At 43.1% G+C, this 21,329-nt stretch overlaps 1 protein-coding gene across 1 annotated transcript; it reads left to right on the top strand.

Moving 5' to 3' along the window:
• Positions 1-2,433: 2,433 nt before the first annotated feature.
• jph3a (junctophilin 3a) lies at positions 2,434-19,999 on the top strand. The gene is made up of 5 exons (XM_080884656.1): positions 2,434-3,789; positions 10,731-11,511; positions 12,229-12,353; positions 13,468-14,717; positions 18,198-19,999. Exons 1-5 carry the CDS (start codon positions 3,408-3,410, stop codon positions 18,276-18,278), a joined length of 2,619 nt encoding a protein of 872 aa, XP_080740782.1. The 5' UTR covers positions 2,434-3,407; the 3' UTR covers positions 18,279-19,999.
• The last annotated feature ends 1,330 nt before the right edge of the window (positions 20,000-21,329 follow it).

The following is a 21,329-nucleotide window of genomic DNA, read 5'->3' as shown; positions in this document are numbered from 1 at the left end:
TGGCATGCCACACATGGTAAGCTCCACACCTCACCACCCGTTGATTCACTTTAGTTTAATTTACAGTCACTACTTTAAAATATTCTATTTATTGTTCAATATCGTTTCTTTATTAAATGTATTCATTTTTCCATCACACCTTCCAATATTTATATGGCATGCACACATATTAACCTTGCAAGGTCAAAGTTCTGTTTTATGTTATATTAATACATCTTTCTTTGTTTGAGTTACCTGGGGGTTGGTGTCTCCTCCTGTGTGGCAAAGGGCTGGGAGACCTGAAGTACTACTGACAGCCTAATTGGATTGCACCACATGCTTCATTGCCTGGGGGGTGTTTCATGTTTGTTTAATTGTTTTGTATTAGTTGGTTATATGGCAGCCATCTTGTTTTCCCCCGTGTGTGTCATTTGGTTTAGCTAAACCAGTATTTAAGTCCCCCTGTGTGTCATTTCAGCAGGTCAGTTTATCATATGTTTGTTTGAGGTTTTGTTAATTATTATCTTGAGTTTAATCTATTGAGTTGACCTCTTTTATTGGTCTGCCTGTTTAAGTTTTGGCTTTGTTAAATATGTTTTCATATTTTTGGGTCAATAAAACCCCTTTTTTGAATTAAAACCACCTGTGTCCTTTATGCTTTACTGCTTGGTCCCTGACACAGTTATACAAGCTGCACACTGACTACCTTACATTGTATCAAAGTGTCATAACTCCAAGTTGTCCCATGAAAAAATATATCAAAATATTTAAAACATGTGAGGGCTGTACTCACTTTTGTCAGATACTGTATGCTAAATTGTCCGTAAAGTCTCTCCACTAATATGCTTTGTACCTTGGAACTTATACATTTGCAGACACTAACCATTTCTTCTGCACCTGTGGTTAAGACTGTATAAGAAGCAAGAAATAAACAAACCCCTTAACAGATAAGACCACATCAGAATCACTGAAACACTGAATATCTGCGTGTATCTAGTATTGCTCTCTTTTCTTTTTTCTTTCAGAAAACCATCTACCACGATGCTTTCAAGCTATATTTCTGCCTCATTTAGGTCATTTGGACCTTAAGTTGGGTCCATATTCCTTTGTGTATTCTCTTTGTTAACGGGCAGAAAAGAGCATCATGGAGGTCTGGCATGTATCAGTATGCTTCAATGAGCAATTTTACCGGAATTAGACGTCATTTAGAAGACGTGAAAATAGAAAATGTTCAATTCTGCACTGATGAGCAGAGAAGAGGGAATCAATGAACAAGAACTGCTGTGGAATTACATTAATTAAACACAGGTTTAGCCATAATTTCATTATGCATGTACAATGACAATAAATTCTTTTCTATTCTAGCTCTGATTTTTGCACAAAATCAGCGCAAAAACCTGCATTTCATTAAAAAGACGTCTGTTTACGGTTGTTTTTTAGGATCAATTAAGATCAGTTAAGACCATATGTGGCTAACACTGAGGAATGTGGAATAAATGTAAAAAACAAACAAACCCAGAATTAATAGAGAAAATTTGAAAAAATAATACATTAAAATCATGTTTAAATTTAGAAAAAAAAAATAGAAATTGAATAAGTGAACATTACAAATGAATGAATTATATTTGGTGTTTATTTACTTAATGAATCTATATTTTATTGTTATTTTTAAGATGTTAAATATATTTATCTATTTAATTTAGAATTTTGCTCATTTTGTATTATAAAGTTATAAATATTTTCATTTATCTGGGTCAGCACCAAGTGCCACACCTTTTCCTTCTGTGTCTCGGAGAGAGCTTTATGTGTTCTGGCTGTTCGCACCTGGCATTACGTGAGGTTCTGTTGTCACGGTCCAAACTTATATGAATAAAAGATACAGTAAAATTCATAAGACCTTTATAATCTATTTCCTGTGGATTATCTCTTAGTCCTTCATTTCCTGCTCACCCAAACTGACACAAAACTTTCTAATATCATCAATTCAGTGAATAACAATACATTTACTGAATAACTAATCTACAAATGTAGACGTCTGGTTTTCCAGTTCATACCACAGCGACACTTATTTTCAGGCCTTGTTGGCATTTAAGGAGGTCGCTCTGGGTCTGTGTGGTGTCCACTCGAGTGAAAGCTACACTGCACTGGTTTGCTTTTGAGATGAAAATGAAAAAAACAACAACAACAATTAAGGAGCACACAAACCTCGAGGAAAACAGACTGCTGACTGACCAGGTGTCTGGGAGGAGGATGAGTGTCACAGGGAGAGAGCGAGAGAGAAATGAGGCTGGATAATTAGGAAAAGCAGGCGGTATTCCCACAGGGAAAGAGCAGCAAACTCTGCACATGCAGTTATTCGCACCATCCCTCTGTCTCTTTAAGAGCTCCGAGAAGGAGTGTGTGTTCGCTGTGTGTGCGTGTGCGTGGGGGAGGGGTATTGGCTGGGGTGGAACAGTCCTGTAATGAGCAGATTTTAGAGAGAGAGAGAGCAAAAAACAAGAGAGGACAGATGACTTGGTGGAATCGGGACATTACAACAACAATCCAGATTTAGGTGAGCGCTGGCATGGAGAAGACAAAGGGGAAAGGACAGGAATAATATCCGCCTCTGATTTTTGCATCCCTCATCTTCACTGGAGAGAGTCGCCTGGATCCCGGCCAAGCAGAGGAGAGGAAAAGGGGGAAGAAGAGCCGGGGAGATATTCACACTGCTTTATGTCCGCCAAGGCGTGTGTGCAGGGCTGAGTCCGTTTGATTGCTATGGATGTGTGTCTCTGAGCGTTAGCCTGGATTGCCTGTATCCAGGCCATGCTATAGAAAAATATCTTCAACTCCTCCAGTTTTTTTAAACATGGCGTATGAGTGCATCAGTATCCCTGTCCTGTATCCATCCCTGTGAGCTGGTGATGCAGGGATGTGAGGATGCTCTAATGTGTAATTGAGCCAAGCTCGCTCACTTGCTGCCACCGCCGCCACTCTGTGGGCCTGCGGGACTGCTGGAAAAGCCTAGGCCTCGCTTGTCTGGAGCGCCCTGCTGCACGGCCAAGGCGAAGGGCCTGTGAGGTTGCGTGGTGAGCAGGAAGGTGGAGGAGGAAGTGGAGGAGGAGGATGAGAAGCACTCTGAGCCCGCATGCCCATGGGAAGCAGCATGCACGGCAGCTGTGTACGTCACTCCAGACCCATCGCTGAGGCTCGGATTGCTTCTCCGTCATGAGGCAATGCTCCGTGGGCCCTGTCCTGCTGTTTCTAAAACACCCAGCTAGCGTTCCACATACTAAACTAAGCGGAGAGGAAGTTCGAGGCCCTGAACCTGTATGCTACCTGATTTAAACGAGGCCTCCACCCTCCTTGCTCCTTCTGAGTGAAACAGGCCCTTGTTTTTTTCTTTTTCTTGACGTTCTAAGGATTTGCCTAAACCTGTTTCATGCATGTCCACTGGAGGCAGGTTTGACTTTGATGACGGGGGGTCGTACTGCGGGGGGTGGGAGCAGGGTAAGGCCCATGGCCGAGGTGTCTGCACAGGACCCCAGGGTCAGGGTGAGTACGCTGGGGCCTGGAGTCACGGCTTCGAGGTCCTGGGCGTGTACACGTGGCCAAGTGGGAACAGCTATAAGGGCACCTGGGCACAGGGCAAGCGGCATGGCATCGGAGTGGAGACCAAGGGTCGCTGGGAATACAGAGGAGAGTGGACGCAGGGGTTCAAAGGTCGATATGGGCAGCTGGAGAGCACGGCCAGCGGGGCCCGGTACGAGGGGACATGGAGCAATGGGTTGCAGGATGGATATGGCACTGAAACCTATTCTGACGGAGGTAAGGAAGCTAAGAGCAGCTTATATCTACACAGATTTTCAGACCAGGTTAAAGAGCAGCTTGGTCCACTTTAGCTTCTCTGAATAAAACATTCCAGCTTGTTCCACAAACTAATTTTCAAGCTGCAAGTGGAGCAGCTTGCTTACGTTTTCATCTGCTTAGCTCCACTTTATCACATCTCCAATGTAGGTCACATAAATAACGTGTGGCTCACATCTATGAACACAGACAGGTTACTAAAGACTCCTACTGGGCACCACAGCAGAGGCCTAGGTGTTAAAAGGCTATATTTAGGATAATGTGCAATTGTAAAGTATTGATAGTGTACAGTGTGAGCGCAAAGCAGTGCAACGGTACAGCTGTACTCACAAGTTTACTTCCACTCATCATGGGCTCAAATTTCATGGTAAGTTGTGGCTTTTAATGATTTCTTCAAACTCTCCTTTTTCCTCGATTAAACACATTTTTAATGACTTAAAAAAACAAGATTAGGGTTCACAAGTTTAGTTATTTTGGAATTTCTCCAATCCACACAAAGTTACAAATACACTTCCACTAATATTTAGTTTAATGTCCCTTAGCAAATTGTACTTTGCAAAATCGGTAGCATTCATTTAAATTAGTTGTTTTTCTGGCACAGACCTGGCTTTCAAACACTGTCCTCGCTGAGATTGATCCTGTAGGAAGGCCATTCATGAAGCTTCCAAAACCAGTTTTCATGTTTGTTTGTGATCAGTGTCTTGTTGGAACTCCCAATTGTTTTGACTGCCAAGTTGCTGATTTGAGATGAAGTTGCTTGGTAATTCTCCTTTTCTGTTATTGTTCTATCCGCCCCGGAGCATGATGTTACCACCACCATGCTTGACAGTTGGTACAATTTTCTTAGGTTTGAAAGCCTCGCCTTTACTCCTCCAAACATGGCTCCTGTCAATGTGACCAAATGAAAGTGGCTTCAGTGTGAACAGGAACTCTGGTGTTTCAGTTCATGGTAGGCTTGAGCCTTGGTGGTTCCTGGGTTAGCCTTTCAGAATCCCAAAGCCCCAACCTGAACTCTATTGAAAATTTTCGGACTATGTTTGAAAACTGGGTCCTTGCCAGGAAACCAACCACTTGAAACGAACCCTATTAATTCGGCCAAGAAGAGCAGTCAAATATCCAGTCAGAATTGCGCCAGGAGCTTGTTGATGGTTATCAAAAGCATCTGACTGAGGTGCAACTTGCTGAGGGACATTCAAACAATTATTAGTGGGGGTATATGTATTTATTTGAACCTATGTAGATTAGAGCAAACCCAAAAGAAATTCAAATTCGTGCACCCATTTTTAAAAATTTTTGATCATTAAAGACGTGCATTCATTCCAAGTGGGGAAAGCATGGTTCAAACAAATTATTGAAAAAGTTACCATGACATTTACGCCCATGATGACACAAAGTTCTGACCACAACTGTATGACACAGAGAAATCACTACAGAGGGAAATGAAACAATTACAAAGAGACGCTAAAGAGCTGCAAAAAGAAATATACAAAGTAAATTGACCACAGCGAGACACTAAATGATCAAAACAAAACAAAAAATCCACTGGGAAATGAAAATCGGTAAAGACACACGAAACCCCCAAAAATCCACAGAGACACAACTTGAAAACAAGGAGACACAAATTGACTTCAAAATGATACAAGGCAGCTACAAAAAGATATAAATTGACTACATAGTGGTGAAAATTGACCTCAAAGAAAAATTTAATCAGTATAAGGAGAAACAAGCTGACTACAAAAACCCCCCACACAAAAACAGAGAATATGAAGAGACAACCAAGAGCCATAAAGTGAGCACTTTTAAAAATGTTTCATCAAGAGATTTTAAAAAATTACTGTGAAAGACCTAAAATGTCAAAATAATGTACAAAAATGTGCAAAAGGACTAAAGAGGACAGAGGACACCAGAAGATATTGTGCTGACTGTCTGCCGGGCTCGCGCTGTGGAGGCTCTCCTGAGCAGCCTTTCTCTGAGATTTTAAGAGAACACAAACAGGCTTTAAAAACAGGACACCTCTAATATTAGAAATTAAGCCATTTTGAGTCGTGACTCCTGTTTAGACACACAGACTTATCAAAACACACCTTCACCCCTCTCCCCAGTGCCATGAAAGTCTCCATGGAAACATTGATACAGCAGGTCAACGTGTCACAAGAGACCAGCTCGCACGGCTCTCCTGCTCTGATTGGCTCGCTGCCGCTGTCATTTCCCTTTATTTCTGACTTTGGGGGGTTGTAATGTAGGCCGTTTGATCACCGATGGTAGCCCGCCTCCGAGCACCCAGATGATGGAGCGAGAGGTCAGTGAGCGATGCAGGTGGAATAAAAGCACTGCGTGTGCGCGTGCGGGCTGAAGGTGGAGATTGTTTACCGGGAGGCGGTGGATCGTTTTTTTTACCGACTCCCTGCACGAGTGTGAAGGCTGCACGGGTTCATACGCCCTATTTTAACTGAAAAAGACTGCGTCACGCGACAGCTCTGCTCCTCTCTTCCGCTCACGTGGGAGACCACCGACAGATGAATATAGCACGCGCGAGCTGACACATTTTCCACAACCCAATAAATGTGCAGGTTTTCTCCATCAAAGACCCCCGCCCCCCAAATAAGACACACACATGAGAGAGGTTTACTGACAGAGCTGCCAACAGAGCAAGTGCTCATTAAAAACCATAACAGCCGCATTTGGCGTCCATAGCAGGCCACGAGCAGCCTCGTGCAAAAGCCGTCCTGTCCTGTTTCAGCACCGCGGACAGCTCCGATACTGAAATCCTTAAAAACCTCACGAAGAGCTCAGAGCTGAGCGGAAACAGCGTCAGAGCAGCGGGACACATGTACTCTGGAACAAAATAAAGATTTAAGACTGCGTGTGGCATTTGGGTGTTTGAAGACATGAGAATTGTCGTGGTCATAACCGAACTCCTCTCTGGGTGTGTTTACTTGAGTAAACTTGTTGTGTATGCACAGCGTTTTGCTCGCTTCATAATCAAAGAAAATGTTTTTTTAATTTATTTATTTTTTCAACATTTGTCACACTAACACATGAAAATAATCTGACACCAACAAGCACAACAATCGTACTATAAAATATTCAATAACATAGACATATTGGGTTTGTTTTTTTCAGTAACAATGCACAGCAACTTAACTGATTATGAAGCATTAATACTGTAACTACTAGCTTTTTTCATCTATATATCTATCCATAGCAAGTCTATCACACTGGACACTGGGCTGCTCTGCTAACATCAAAGGAAAAGAAATGATGTGATGCTCATGGTAGTTGGGTTACTCATGTGTCTCTCCACACATTTAAGGCTAGATTCACTGCGTGTGGTATCCCTCAGCGTCCCCACTGATCTGGAGCCCAAAGCAGTTGTTTGCTTTGCCTAGTGGCAAGCAGCACCTTTTGTATTTTAAAAGCAAATAGGTTAAAAAATGCTGCCCTCTAATCTATTGAGCAGAACTGAGTTCAGCCTATTGGTGGAGCTCTCCTCAGCAGTCCCAGTTTCTTATGTGGTCCCTTAGGAAAATTAATGGTCCTCCCTTGTCTTTGCCAATAGTGGAAATCAATGTTTTGTTTATGTATTGATTTTTGTTTCTTTCATTTTCATTTCACCTAGTTTGAATGAACAAACCCAATATTGGGGGGTTGATATTATTCTAAGAGCAGCTTCTAAGTGCATGTTAGTACCCATATTGGGTGCTAACTCACTCATTGTCACTGGGACATCTATGGCACTGACACAGGCCTATTCTGGAAATGAGCAACAGCTTTCTAGACATGGAAACAGCCAGCTAAAAGCACAGATAGAAAGACCCAGAGACTATTGGTAAATGGCCTGTATTTGTATAGCGCTTTTCTAGTCCCTAAGGACCCCAAAGCGCTTTACACAACCAGTCATCCACCCATTCACACACACATCTACACACTGGTGATGGCAAGCTACATTGTAGCCACAGCCACCCTGGGGCGCACTGACAGAGGCGAGGCTGCCGGACACTGGCGCCACCACCAGTAGGCAACATCTGACCACCACCAGTAGGCAACGGGTGAAGTGTCTTGCCCAAGGACACAACGACCGAGACTGTCCAAGCCGGGGCTCAAACCAGCAACCTTCCGATTACAACTCTTGAGCCACGATCGACTCAAGATTGGCCGTATAGAAATGAAATGGACAAAGTCATGTGACCAGACATCACAGACTGATTAGCGACGTCTCATTATGAAGCCCTGAGCTGACCGTTTTCACCACTGCTGTCTTGGTGTTGTGAAGCCAGATGTGATGAGTAAGGAGTAGATGTGACTGCGAAGCAACTTGTGATTGGCAGGTCAGCAGCTAATGAGCATACTCTGGATACCTACCCTCCTTTCTAACTCTAATAATGACCAGAATTTATGAAATGAACTTCATGTGTGCCACGTGGCATGTTTACGTCAGACATTAAATAGAGTTTCTAAACCAAGAGTTAATGAGCCGTTGGTGCAGATAGTGTTTTTGAAGAGAGGACCCAAAAGCAGACACTTGAAGACAGAACTTGATCTTAACAAAAGGCAGGTTGTTTATTAAAGATAGAAGATCAGACAAGGATAGAAAATAAAAGACAAAAGGCAATGAAGGCATATGCTAGACTGGGAAAACCTACTAAGGACAAGACACGTGGAGGAAAGTGAACTGAAGTTCCGGCAAAGGACAAAGGGGAAGTGATGCAATAAATACACAGACCGGTGATTATGAAAGTGGAGAGAGCCGCGAAACTCAAGTGGAACAAATTCAACACAGAGACAAGGGAAGCAAAACTAAACACAAGCACATGACACAAGGACTATCAAAATAAGACAGGAAACACACTGACACTGACAAGCACTCAAGGATTGGTCAGGCTGAATTAATCAGCCACTCTAAAAACTGAATCTCGACTCTTTTTTTCAGTTTTGGACTACTGTGTGTAGAAAACAGGTGACCCATCTTTAATTTTTCTTTCACACACAGAATTTTCAATCCTTAAAATTCACTACTTGCAGTCTTGGTTGTGGCTGGCTTGCTAGGTTGATGACTTTAGCTGTGATCAGAAGCAGCTGGAGCAGTACCTACTAAACCCAATCTGCAACAGAGAACAGACAGCTATTAAAAGGCTGACTGCAACATAAACCTCTCCAGCTTTATAATCAGGAATGAGTCCTACTGTAAGTTTTTTTTTTTTTTTTTTTTTTTTTAGTCCTACTGTAAGTGAAACTAACACGCTGGTAAGTTTCCTTCCCAGAAACATGAAACTTTAGATTTACTTCACCCTTTGCTCTGATCACCTCAGGGATTTGAGGAGAGGATGCTGACCTCTCCTTAGAGCAGACCTGCTTTGGTTGGAGGCTGCTCTCAGGAGTTTGCCCTCTTCCAGGAGGTCTGGACATCAACTGGAGCTGATTTTTTGTTCTTGGTGTAGACAGAGAGGAGCATAGTGAGAGAGGAGGCTTGACATATATAAACCTTTATGGCTGATTTCAGAGCAACAGCAACCCCCTCGTTGTATCATAATATGCTGGCTTGTCTTCTGCTCACCTCCTCCACCTAAATTGCCAAATCCTCAACAGCTCAGGCATAAAGATTCCTCCACTACAGCTTTTCCTGTTTTTACAGAGTACATATGTGTATTTTCTGCAGACTGGGAGAAGCCAAAAAACAAGTGTTATTTATGGTTTATTTCAAGTGTTTCTATTATTTTAATGCCATTTCACTTTGCTTCAAGTTAGCACTGCTGTGTTTTAAAGATTTTATTCTTGGCAGCGTGTAGTTTTCACACAAAGATGCACAAACACATCACATATTAGATCGGATGCTGAGCAGCCTCCTCACATTATGGAATATTTTCTACACTTCCATCCACATGAGGCAGGGATGGTATTTTTAGACTGACATACAGATGCAAATTAGTATGCAAAGCTCTGGTGTGCTCACAGTGAGTCCAGACACATCTTTGTCAAGCTTTAATTTTATGGCAGATTTATTTGTACCTTGTTGAAAACGTTCATAAACAGTCAACACAGAAACTAAATATATGTGGCATTTCTCAGAAGTGTCAGTGTTGTCATACACGTCACCAGGACTTTTCCTGTTTCAGAATGAAAGACGTTAGTTGCCATTTCTGACAGACAGCTGTGCATTTTCCTGTTGCATTTCTGACTACTTGCTGACAAAAATTAGCAAAATGCTTGGGTAAAAACCCCAATCAATTAAACTGCGACTGCATTCTTTCTAATACCCAGTGGAGGGAAACTACCTTTCCCTTTGACCTTTAACATGACTTTATAGTTTCATCCACTGGTTTCAGGTCATGCTAAACACTGAGCTGTGAGACAGAGCTGGGTGTTATACCGTGTCCTCACTTTTAGCCTCAAGTGCTAACCCATGTGAATCGGCCTTAAACACAGAACAACGTTACCTATGAGGCTGATGCACGAGGCGACTGGCTGATTACATTTGAAGGGAATTTGCTTAAATTAACTTAACTCCTAACCCTGTGCTATGTGAGTATGTGAAGTTTGGGGTTTGACATCTTCTGAAAACTTGGCAGTTTGACAATTTAGAAGTGGACGGGAGCCCTCTGACCAGTTCTCAGTAATCCATCCTGTTGTGCCTAAAATTAGCCCTGCACACCAACTTTGCTACTCAGTGAGCACTTTGAGTTTGCAAAGACCTTCCACTGAGTAATGCAAAGACCATTTTGGCAATTACTGTATAACAGTTAGCATACATTAGTGTATTCCTCATGCATGCTACTCTCCTGTTTGGTCCATTGAGAATTCAATTAATGATCTAACTAATGAATGAATTTACACATAGATATTTGGACACTCAAATAAAATGCAGTTCTTATGTCTGACTCGTGCTGTGTCTGTCTGTCTTTCAGGAACCTACCAAGGCCAGTGGCTGGGAGGGATGCGCCACGGCTATGGTGTGCGACAGAGTGTGCCGTACGGCATGGCAGCTGTCATCCTCTTCCCTCTGCGAACATCTATAAACTCTCTCCGCTCTGAGCACAGCCATGGCCCTCCTGCTGTGCTGGAGGATGGCACTGCCACCACGCCTACAGATGGGGTGGTGGCCGGACTGGCTGGGAGCCCAGTGGGCCGGGGTGGGTTTGCTCTTGTGGCACCGAGTGAGGCCGAACGGCAGAGGAAGAGAAAAGGCCGCTTTCGGCAGTCTATCCTAAGTGGCCTGAAGCTTCGGCGCTCTGAGTCCAAAAGTTCTCTAGCCAGTCAGCTCAGCAAGCAGAGCTCCTTCTGCAGCGAGGCCGGCATGAGCACCGTCAGCTCTGCTGCATCTGACATCCACTCCAACACCAGTGAGAGTGAACAGGGCGCTCCTGTGGATGCCACTGTCACTGAGATGTATGCTGGAGAGTGGAGGAGTGACCAGAGAGCTGGCTGGGGCGTGAGCAGGCGCTCAGATGGCCTGCATTATGCAGGCGAATGGGCGGGCAACAAGAGGCACGGATATGGCTGCACCACCTTCCCCGATGGCACCAAGGAGGAGGGAAAATACAAGCAGAATGTGCTGGTGAGCGGAAAACGCAAGAACCTGATCCCCCTGAGGGCCAGTAAAATCCGAGAGAAGGTGGACCGAGCTGTGGAAGCTGCGGAGAAGGCCGCGGACATCGCCAAGCAGAAAGCAGAGATTGCTGTGTCGAGGTTAGATCTTCCAGTATTCTGGTCACCGCTTCGTAGGAATAATTTGAACGTATCTCGTTAGATAGAGCTGGTGACACACCTCTGCGCACCCAGCAAGATTAAGCAACATTAAATCCTCTGAAGTCTAAGACATCACTGGTGACGACCCTCGGTCCAAAGCCTAATCGTCGCCCTTTGTTTGACAAAACTAGCTTTTTTGGAGAAATCATTTTTGATGAGTGTCAGTGTGTTGTACAATAATCATTGTCTTTGTCCCCTGATTACCGGGGGATGATTTCTTTTAAATGAGCTAGCGTTAGACCTCACAAATTTGGGATTCAAATCTGGTCAAATACCTTCCCCAGAGACGTGAATAAAAGAACAAGTGGTATATTACAAACTATGGTGTGCTTTGCATTACTAACCAATTATCTGTTCCTGTGTGGTGGGGTAGTGCTTTATATTGTCTATATTGTTTCATAGGGAGCCACAGCACATATTTAGCCCTTCAAAGGCTAATCAAACTACGTTTTTTTAACTGCAAACTTTTTGAGAGACAGTCATGCATTCTTTTCGATAAAACATATTTTTTGCAGTCTCGCATGAAAGTTTCACTTAGATATTACAAATACCTGGATATTGTTTAGGAGAACATTTTTATTACTTCATAGATACAAAGTAATTTATCTTAAAATACACACACGTTTTGACTTTGCTGTTTCTGCCTGTTCTGTTCAGGATGAGCCACGCTCGTGGGAAGGCAGAGGCTGCAGAAGGTGTGGCGCAGAAAGCCACGGAGGAGTGTCGACTGGCTCGGATAGCTGCCAAAGAGCTTTCACCCTCCTTTCACATCTATGGCAATGGTTAGTAGGTGCACAAGTGTCAGTACATTAAATGTAACAAATGTAGCAAAGCACTATGTGCGAATCAGTCTGTTTACCATTTACCAAAACTAACCAACAGGGTCTGCAGCAAGTAACAGGTAGCTAGATGATGTTAGCTTAAGCTAATTTCACACTTTACATGTTCTTGTTATGATCCTGCTTTCACAAATGAGTTATATGATATGTAGCATGCATAAATAAGAGCTAAATGCTAACTAGCTTAGCTTAGATGAGTGGCCTCCCCCATCTGATGGACGACTGGTTTCTGAGGCCCTGTTGTGAAGCCGCAAAATGAGTGTTTCTCAATATGACCGGTATGACCTCAGATGTGTGCCTGTGCTCACGGAGGTCAAGACAGAAAGACATTTTTCCACAGACCTCTATAGAACTGGAAACCATAAAAAACGCAATTTTAGCATTGCAAAAGGAAAGAAGAAAAAAAGCAGTTTTTTGTAGTAAATGCTGTAAATGAATTTGTCATTTGGCAAATTATGCAGTCAATTAATGGTAGAAATTGACTGCTTAGATATTATGTATATGGTATATTTTATCTCAATTTTAAAGCCATAAACAAACTATTTGTTTATGGAGGCAAAATAATTAACCTATAAAGATAAAACAAAGGTATAACAACCTTTTTATTTGTTTTTTGCCTTCAGGCTTTTCTCTTAGCTTCACTGATTCTATAGTACTCTGTATTTTTTAGATTTTCCACAGAAATTTGTTTGAGATAATTATGAGTCATAGCTAAAGGATTCAAATGCACTAATTTTCTTAAAATCTACATGCAAAAGTACGCCTACTGGAACCTTTACAGATTAATAAAGTAAGTGTGAATTTGCTTTTAAGCGTAGGCCCAGTGTTACACACATTTTAATCTCATAATAAACTACAAAGGATTAGCCTGTAAGAATTCAAATTAAATCAAGTATATTCACTTTCATAATCCTCTCTAAGCTGGCAGCACGAGGCTCCGTTTGTTTGCAGCTCTTCTCCTCCTTTTGTGTGCCGATGACACTCAAACATACTCGCGCTGTAGGCTTTGCTCTGGGTGCCAAATCACCTCACTGGTGCTGTTCTCCTGTTTTCATAGGGCTCGAATGTCAGCGGCCCAAACACCAGGGCACCAAGGACAAAGACCATGAGGTCATCTCCACAGGAACAGACAGTCCGGAGCTGTGCACTCCTGACACCACGCCACCTGTGATAACACCTGATCTCAGCCCCGTGCTGAGCGTACCCACCTCACCTCCCCACAGTCCACTCAAACACACCCATCGCCCCAGGAATGCTTGCTTCATGCGCCAGAGCGCCGTGGACGATCAGGGCGGGGCTGAGATCCAGGTGCTGGTAGAAGGGCGGGGGGTGGATCTGCCGAGGGGCGGGGCTAACAATTGGAGCGACGACATGTATCCGGATCGAGCGTGTAGCAGTCGCTCCACTACGCCCTCCCTTCTGGAAGAGCAGGAGGGACAACTAAATGGCCACGAACAAGCCCCTTTGTCCAACCACAAGCCACGGGAGAAATCCATTTCCAATCACAAGCCCCGGGACCACGCTTCCTCCTACAGAGCCTGGGAGCATTCCTTGTCCAACCAAAAGCTCTCCAAGCACGCCTCTTCCAATCACAAGTCAAGAGACTACTCATCGTCCAATCACAAAACATGGGATCATTCGTCCACCAATCACAAAACCTGCGAGCATGTCTCTTCCAACTACAAGCCACAGGTGCACATTTTATCCAATCACAAGGCCTTGGATCACAACATGTCCAATCACAAGACTTCTGAGCATGCTTCTTCCAATCACAAGCCCCAAGAATATATCTTGTCCAATCACAATGCCAAGGACCACGTCTCTTCTTCTTGTTACAATCCTCGAGAGCATGTCTACTCCAACCACCATCCAAAGCAGCACAACCACTCCAACCACAAGCTTAACGAGCACGCTGTAATCGACCAAAGGCTAGACGGCCACACCGGGGGCTGGACTGCTGAAAGCACCCTTAGGTGGAGCCCCGCCCACTCGCGCCTCACAGAGCAGGACGAGGAGAAGATGAATGACTATACAGTCGACATGAGGCTGCACTGTCCGGACTCGCAGACTTCTCGGGGGCTGGGACAAGAGTCCCCGGCCCCCAAGAACAACAGGCTGCGATCCAGAAGCCTTCGACCGGTCAGAGAAGGATCCATGGACTCTGTACAGATGCTGGACAACCTGAATGTGGGGGCAGAGCTGGAGGAGTGGCCACTGCACAGGGACCTCACCCTCTCCCCACCTCTAAAGTCTCAGCCCATCACTCTGGAGCAGGAAGGAGAGCAATTCACCCTCAAATCAAACTCAGTGAGTCTGCAGTGCTCTGTCAGGCTAACAGTTCATTTTTTAACACATAATAACATAATGTTTGCTGTTACCACAACACACTGATAAAAAAAAAAGAAAAAGAGCTGTGTGATAAGACCTACATATTTCAGTTAAATGCAACAAAACTAGTGTAGAGTTAATACACTGAACAAAAATATAAACGCAACACTTTTGTTTTTGCTCCCATTCCCCATGGGATGGACGTAGAGACCTAAAATTCATTCCAGATACACAATATAACCATCCCTCCCAAACAGTGGTCACAAATCAGTCCAAATGTGTGGTAGTGGGCACATCTGCTATATTGAGATAATCCATCCCACCTCACAGGTGTGCCACATCAGGATGCTGATCTGACATCATGAGTAGTGCACAGGTGTACCTCAGACTGCCCACAACAAAAGGCCACCCTGGAATGTGCAGTTTTGTCTCACAGCAAAATGCCACAGATGCCACAAGCAATGAGGGAGCGTGCAATTAGCATGCTGACAGCAGGAATGTCAACCAGATCTGTCGCCCGTGCATTGAATGTTCATTTCTCAACCATAAGCAGTCTCCACAGGCGTTTCAGAGAATATGGCAGCACATCCAACCGGCCTCACAACCGCAGACCTCGTGTAACCACACCAGCCCAGGACCTCCACATCCAGCAGGTTCACCTCCAAGATCGTCTGAGACCAGCCACCCAGACAGCTGCTGGAACAATTGGTTTGCACAACCAAACAATTTCTGCACAAACTGTCAGAAACCGTCTCAGGGACGCTCAACTGCATGCCCGTCGTCCTCATCGGGGTCTTGACCTGACTCCAGCTCGTCGCCGTAACAGACTTGTGTGGGCAAATGCTCACATTCGATGGCGTCTGGCACGTTGGAGAGGTGTGCGCTTCACGGATGAATCATGGTTCACATTGTTCAGGGCAGATGGCAGCTGAGAATGTCCCAGTTCTTGCATGGCCAGCATACTCACCGGACATGTCACCCATTGAGCATGTTCGGGATGTGCTTGACCGGCGTATACGACAGCGTGTACCAGTTCCCACGAATATCCAACAACCTCGCACAGCCATTGAAGTGGAGTGGACCAACATTCCACAGGCCACAATTGACAATCTGACAGACTCCATGTGACGATGTGTTGCACTGCATGAGGCAAATGGTGGTCACACCAGATACTGACCGGTTCTGGGTCCCCAGACCCCCAATAGCGCAAAAAACTGCACATTCCAGGGTGGCCTTTTGTTGTGGGCAGTCTGAGGTACACTTGTGCACTACTCATGATGTCAGATCAGCATCCTGATGTGGCACACCTGTGAGGTGGGATGGATTATCTCAATATAGCAGATGTGCCCACTACCACACATTTGGACTGATTTGTGACCACTGTTTGGGAGGGATGGTTATATTGTGTATCTGGAATGAATTTTAGGTCTCTACGTCCATCCCATGGGGAATGGGAGCAAAAACAAAAGTGTTGCGTTTATATTTTTGTTCAGTGTATTTAAAGGAAGAGCTATGTGTTTACCAAAACTTCACGTTTTAGTCACAGTGCCTCAATGATAAAAATCAAATGATTTTTCAGATTAAAAGACTTTTGGTTCACAAAATGCCAAGATGTATTAGACAGGAAATTTTAAAACAACTCAAGAAAAATCATTTTTCTCAGTGTTAGACGACAGTGGGATATGAAAGTCACTGCTGAATCATCAGCACAGCAGATAAACGTCTGTCTTGAAATTATTAAGAGCATAAAAAGAAGACGATTGGACTTCCTGAAGTCTTTTGGAGACGTTTCACTTCCTTTCTAGCTTTTCAAGCTCTTAAGACTCGGGGTGACCGAGAACCTGCACAGACGCCTGTGTTGGAAAATATCTATCACTGTGATAAGAATCAAAGGTACGAAACTATCACAATTAACTCCACAATGTTACATTTTCAATTTTTACACTGAACAAAGGAACTTTCAATGGACAGATTACTGATCCAAGAGCTTCCCTAAAACTGCTAACATGTGGTGTTACTGCATGCAGAGATTCAAAAATGCAACAATCGAAAAAAACAGCATCTCAACAAAAAGGTATAAACTAACCAAAAGATTCCTAAAACAATTACGGAAAGACTCAAAACGAGCACAAAGTGAAACTGAATGCTCACAGATTCACAAAACAACAAAAGGAAATGAAAAAAAAAATAACTCAAAAGGATCTCAAGACTGAAAAATGTCTGAAAACAACTACAAAGATTCTGTATGAAGGCAAAATATGAATACTCTCAAAACCAAAACAAAAAGGGGTAAACCACCTTCAGCTGACTCAGGTCTGTAGCTGTGAGATTAGCTAAGAAACTCCTGGGTCTAGCCTAAAATTTTCCCACTACACAATTCAAAAGTCCATCACCACAAAGGGTCTAAAATGGAACCGAAATCCAGAAGTGCTCTGGTTTTAGAAGTATTTCCTCATTTCTGTTCCCATATAAATGCATTCTTTACACAGTGTCTTCAGTACAAGACTTTCCTGCATCAGTCATGGTGGACGATTGTAAGAATGACACCAAGGAGCCAGAGTCTGTAATGTGTCCACTAGATGACACACTCGTTGTTATTGCCTTCTTATTCCATAGGTAGACGTGGACACGTGTGGGGTGGGCATTATCATGAGGAAGTTGTGTTTACAAAAATCATGAATTTTACATGTAGTTTGCACCAGTGCGGTCTAAGCGTGCCCTGTGATGGGCCAAAGTTGTCTGGTGATCAGTACATAGTTAACTTTGTTAACAAGCCTTAAAATAATCAGCATAACATCAAGTTACCAAGTATTCTTTTTGAGTTTCACAAAAACACTTCGGTATTAGGGTATTACTTTTGTAATTCTTCAAATTTCAGGTTTTTTTGGGCGGGGTTTTCTTCTTCCTCTTACAGAGTGCATGCTTACATAAGATAGTTTAGGATGTTAACTTTCAACAGATGTTAGGAAAACCATAAACACAACTAGTTGAAGAATAAGTAACTAAACCTCCTTGTGTTTTGAGTGTATGTAGGAAAAAAAAAGTTAAGTCACTGCGGACTCCTCTGTGGGCTGGCAACAACATGGACCTTCATTTTCACTCCCGAGGCATAATATACTGACGATTGGTCACCTAGTGTAAAATGTTACGCTTTGGGAGTGAGAACGTGCTGTCACTTTATGTCACTCGGACCCAAGCAGACTCACGGACGCAGAAAATATAATCGAGACTCACATCTGTTACGTTATTTTGCCCAGTTACTGTGCTCTTTAAGGCACCTGAGCAGAAAGTGCAGCCCAACTCTAACCTCTAACCTGTTTGTTGATAGCCTGGTGGGTTACTCAGATGTCCATTGTTAAATCTTGACCAGAGTCTGAGTGTCTGTGTTTGTGTTTCCACTGAGATCGTTGGTGCTGTAACTGGACTAATTGCTTTTTTCTCTCTTCTCTTGTCTCCTAGGGCTCCAGCTCTATTCTGGTGGTTATGGTCATTTTACTCAATATTGGAGTAGCCATTCTTTTCATTCACTTCTTTATTTAAGCTTATACAGGTATGATCTACTAAGACTTATTGATAACTACGGTATATTATATGATTACTTAATGAGATGGACGTTCTGTCTATTCGACTGGAGCCCGCAGCCCGAGTGAAGGACACACAGAGCCTTTCTATTGTTGCTACTGTCTTTTTCACCTCTGTTGAAGCCCATTTCAGTTTCTACAAACACACCATTTCTTTTCAAATGCTTATTTTGACTTTCATTCGATATAACTTCCATAGAACGTCCACATGATAAAAGGCGGTTGAATTAGAGTCACGAGAAAGAAAGAAAATGCAGCTTTAGACGAGCGTGTTGTTTCGGGCTCACGTGCACGGATGCCCGTCGCTGACAGATCAGTGGACTGGAGATGGCACAGGCAGCGTTGCCCATTTTTTAAAATCAGTCTAGAAAAGAATATAGCAACCCATGTTCCTGGTTATCATGAGAAACACACTCAGTCCTAAGCCCCCTTTTGCCTTTGAACCTTTTTCCTTTCCTTCAAATCCATCAGTCTCTATTCGCACTATGCGCTACAGAACTATGCTGCAAGAGTAGATCCATTTTAAAGGGCTCCGTCATTATTCTTTTCTCTTTTTCCCCTCTACTACATAAACACGCAACCATTGCATGAGGCTGTGTGAGATTTTAAAAAGTGCATTTTTCTATCCCTTTAACATCACTGTTCTGTCTTCATTTGTGCGCACTTCATCCTGATGGTCACCTCTCGATTGTCAGACACTTCACATTCAACCAAAATCACAGAGTATGACCAAATCATATTTGATTTGCGAAATCAAATGCCAGCGACCAACACATGCCAAGCCCTCCTGGTCTAATCCGAGAGGAACTTTCTGAATTCATTACAAGTAAAGTGGAACCACATAAACACACGTTTGCGTGCATAATAAACCGAACAAAAAGCAAAAGAAAAAAAAACACATTTAACTGCTGACATACTGAGGAGGTATCAGCCTTGCCCCTTTGTACAGCCTTGAGACTGTTATGTTATAATCACTAATTCTAATATATAAGTGTATGTGTCATTATTCTTCAAGTTTGTTACTTTTTGCAGTTTGCAAGACAGAGAGAATGCTGAGTGCCTCGTATTTATTCATTTTGGTTCTCAAATTGATTTAAAAGCCAACCCTAGATCAAACACCCCACACGGGCAGGCTAAGAGGAGACAAATAACCTTGAAAATTAAAAAAAGCGATCCCCATCCTTCGGCCCTCCACACAATCAGCCCTTCCCTCTTCACCCTGAAATGGCATGCACTGTTTTGTCTCTCTCTCCCAGTCGCCCCTTTTGGACCAGTCGAAAAGGGAAAAATGGGGTTTCTACGGTGTCATTTCCAGAAAACTGTTTTTTTTTTGAGACCGGATGAGATTTTTGTTTCCAGCATGTTTGTTTAGCCTGCTCAATCTGGTGTCAGTTTGTGAATTTCTCCCTCTTGTCTCTCTTATCCAGCAACACAAGGCTACGTGAGACATGGAGAGCAGTGTAAAATAAACGCTAGCTTTTAACTCTCAGTGGATACTGAAATGTCCCGAGTTTATGAATGATATAAAAGAAACTCTCTGCTACTGTATGTTTTATACTTCGCACCCAGTGGCATCATCATGTTGTGACATCATTGCATGCCCGAGCATGCTCTTTCTTACTCTTTGGTTTATGAGGTTGTTTCAAAGTTAATGTGGAGAAAATAATGAAATGTTTGAAATTAAAGAGTTTGGTGTGGTTATTACTGAAAGTAATTTAATCTACAGCCCATACTACAGCCAGTACAGACTACATGTTCAGCAGGAAGTCTAAAAGCTATCTGCCCTGCACTTTATGTCAAACTCATTTTACATGGTTTTACACATACAGCCCTCTTTGGCCTTGTGTGAAGTGGACCAGTGCAACTTCCCTTTCTGTCAGTATATAAGAAAAAGAAGTGCAACTTTCCCATGTGGTAAAGAAAGACTGCTGTAATATATGAACGCAATCTGTCAACATGACTCTTTGGACTTAAATTGGAAGGACTAAATGTGTAAAATATAGAAATATATCACTTAATTGTTTTGGTGTCGTATCAATGGCCATAGGGAGGCCTTTAACTGTAGGAAAAGCTCTAAAACTTGTGAAAATACAGTTAAAAGTCTAACATGTCCACATTTTCCGAAGCCATCCATTGAGCCAGATTGGAGTCTTTGCTGGCCCAAATCTGGCCCCCGGGCCTTATGTTTGACGCCCCATTACTAAAATTCCAGTTCCTCCAGTGGCCACCTATAGACAATCCCCATAGACATGAATGTTAAAATGCCCAACTTTACAGCAGAAAAAAACATGTTTAGAGTCTAGAACAGTGTCAGTCTATAGAGTTCATATCCTCATCAATGCCAACTGCGTGTGGGGCAATTTAAGGATAACTCACCTCTTTAAAGAATATTACAGCTGTAACCTTTGGCATGGCGGCTCTGACAAGTTGGTGTATTTTGTCTGACTACTAAAAGACCAACACGTTCTCCTTAATGCCATGTTATGCACAAAGTGTCCTCTGGTGTTGTTGTCCTGATGCAACTGCTGCAGCATTATTGTCTGCCATGAGAAGTCTTCTCCATTTCTGAGCCCACGGTTGGACCTTAGAGGTGAAGCAGTGAATTAAGCTGCAGGTATAAAAGCCTTATATAAGCCTTTGGTTTAAATTTGATTGGGAGACACTTTTATTTTTTCACTTTTACTTACTACTTTGCTACGGCTGGGGAAACCTGCAGTCAGATGAGACTGAAGTAGTCACACAGATGAGTGACGAAACATTTCTCCCACTTAAAACACTCCAGATGAACAGAATCTGCTTTTTGAGGTACTACTTTAACTTTGCTCATCTGTTAGCAAGAGCTTTGTTAGGCTTAGCCATTAAAAGGTAAGTGGTTAAGTTTAAGAGAAGACCAGATTCTAGTGTAAAATGCACTGTCATACAACAGTAACACTTTTGAAAGTGTCAAATTGAAACAGCCAAATTTGTCATGCCCTGGGGATGCAAATGGGCTGAAAAGACACTGAAGAAT

The sequence above is a fragment of the Rhamphochromis sp. 'chilingali' genome, assembly GCF_963969265.1.
Source record: "Rhamphochromis sp. 'chilingali' genome assembly, chromosome: 6".
Classification (NCBI taxonomy): Eukaryota; Metazoa; Chordata; class Actinopteri; order Cichliformes; family Cichlidae; genus Rhamphochromis; species Rhamphochromis sp. 'chilingali'.
Note: the sequence above shows the minus strand (reverse complement) of the source record. Positions and strands in the feature narration are given on the sequence as shown.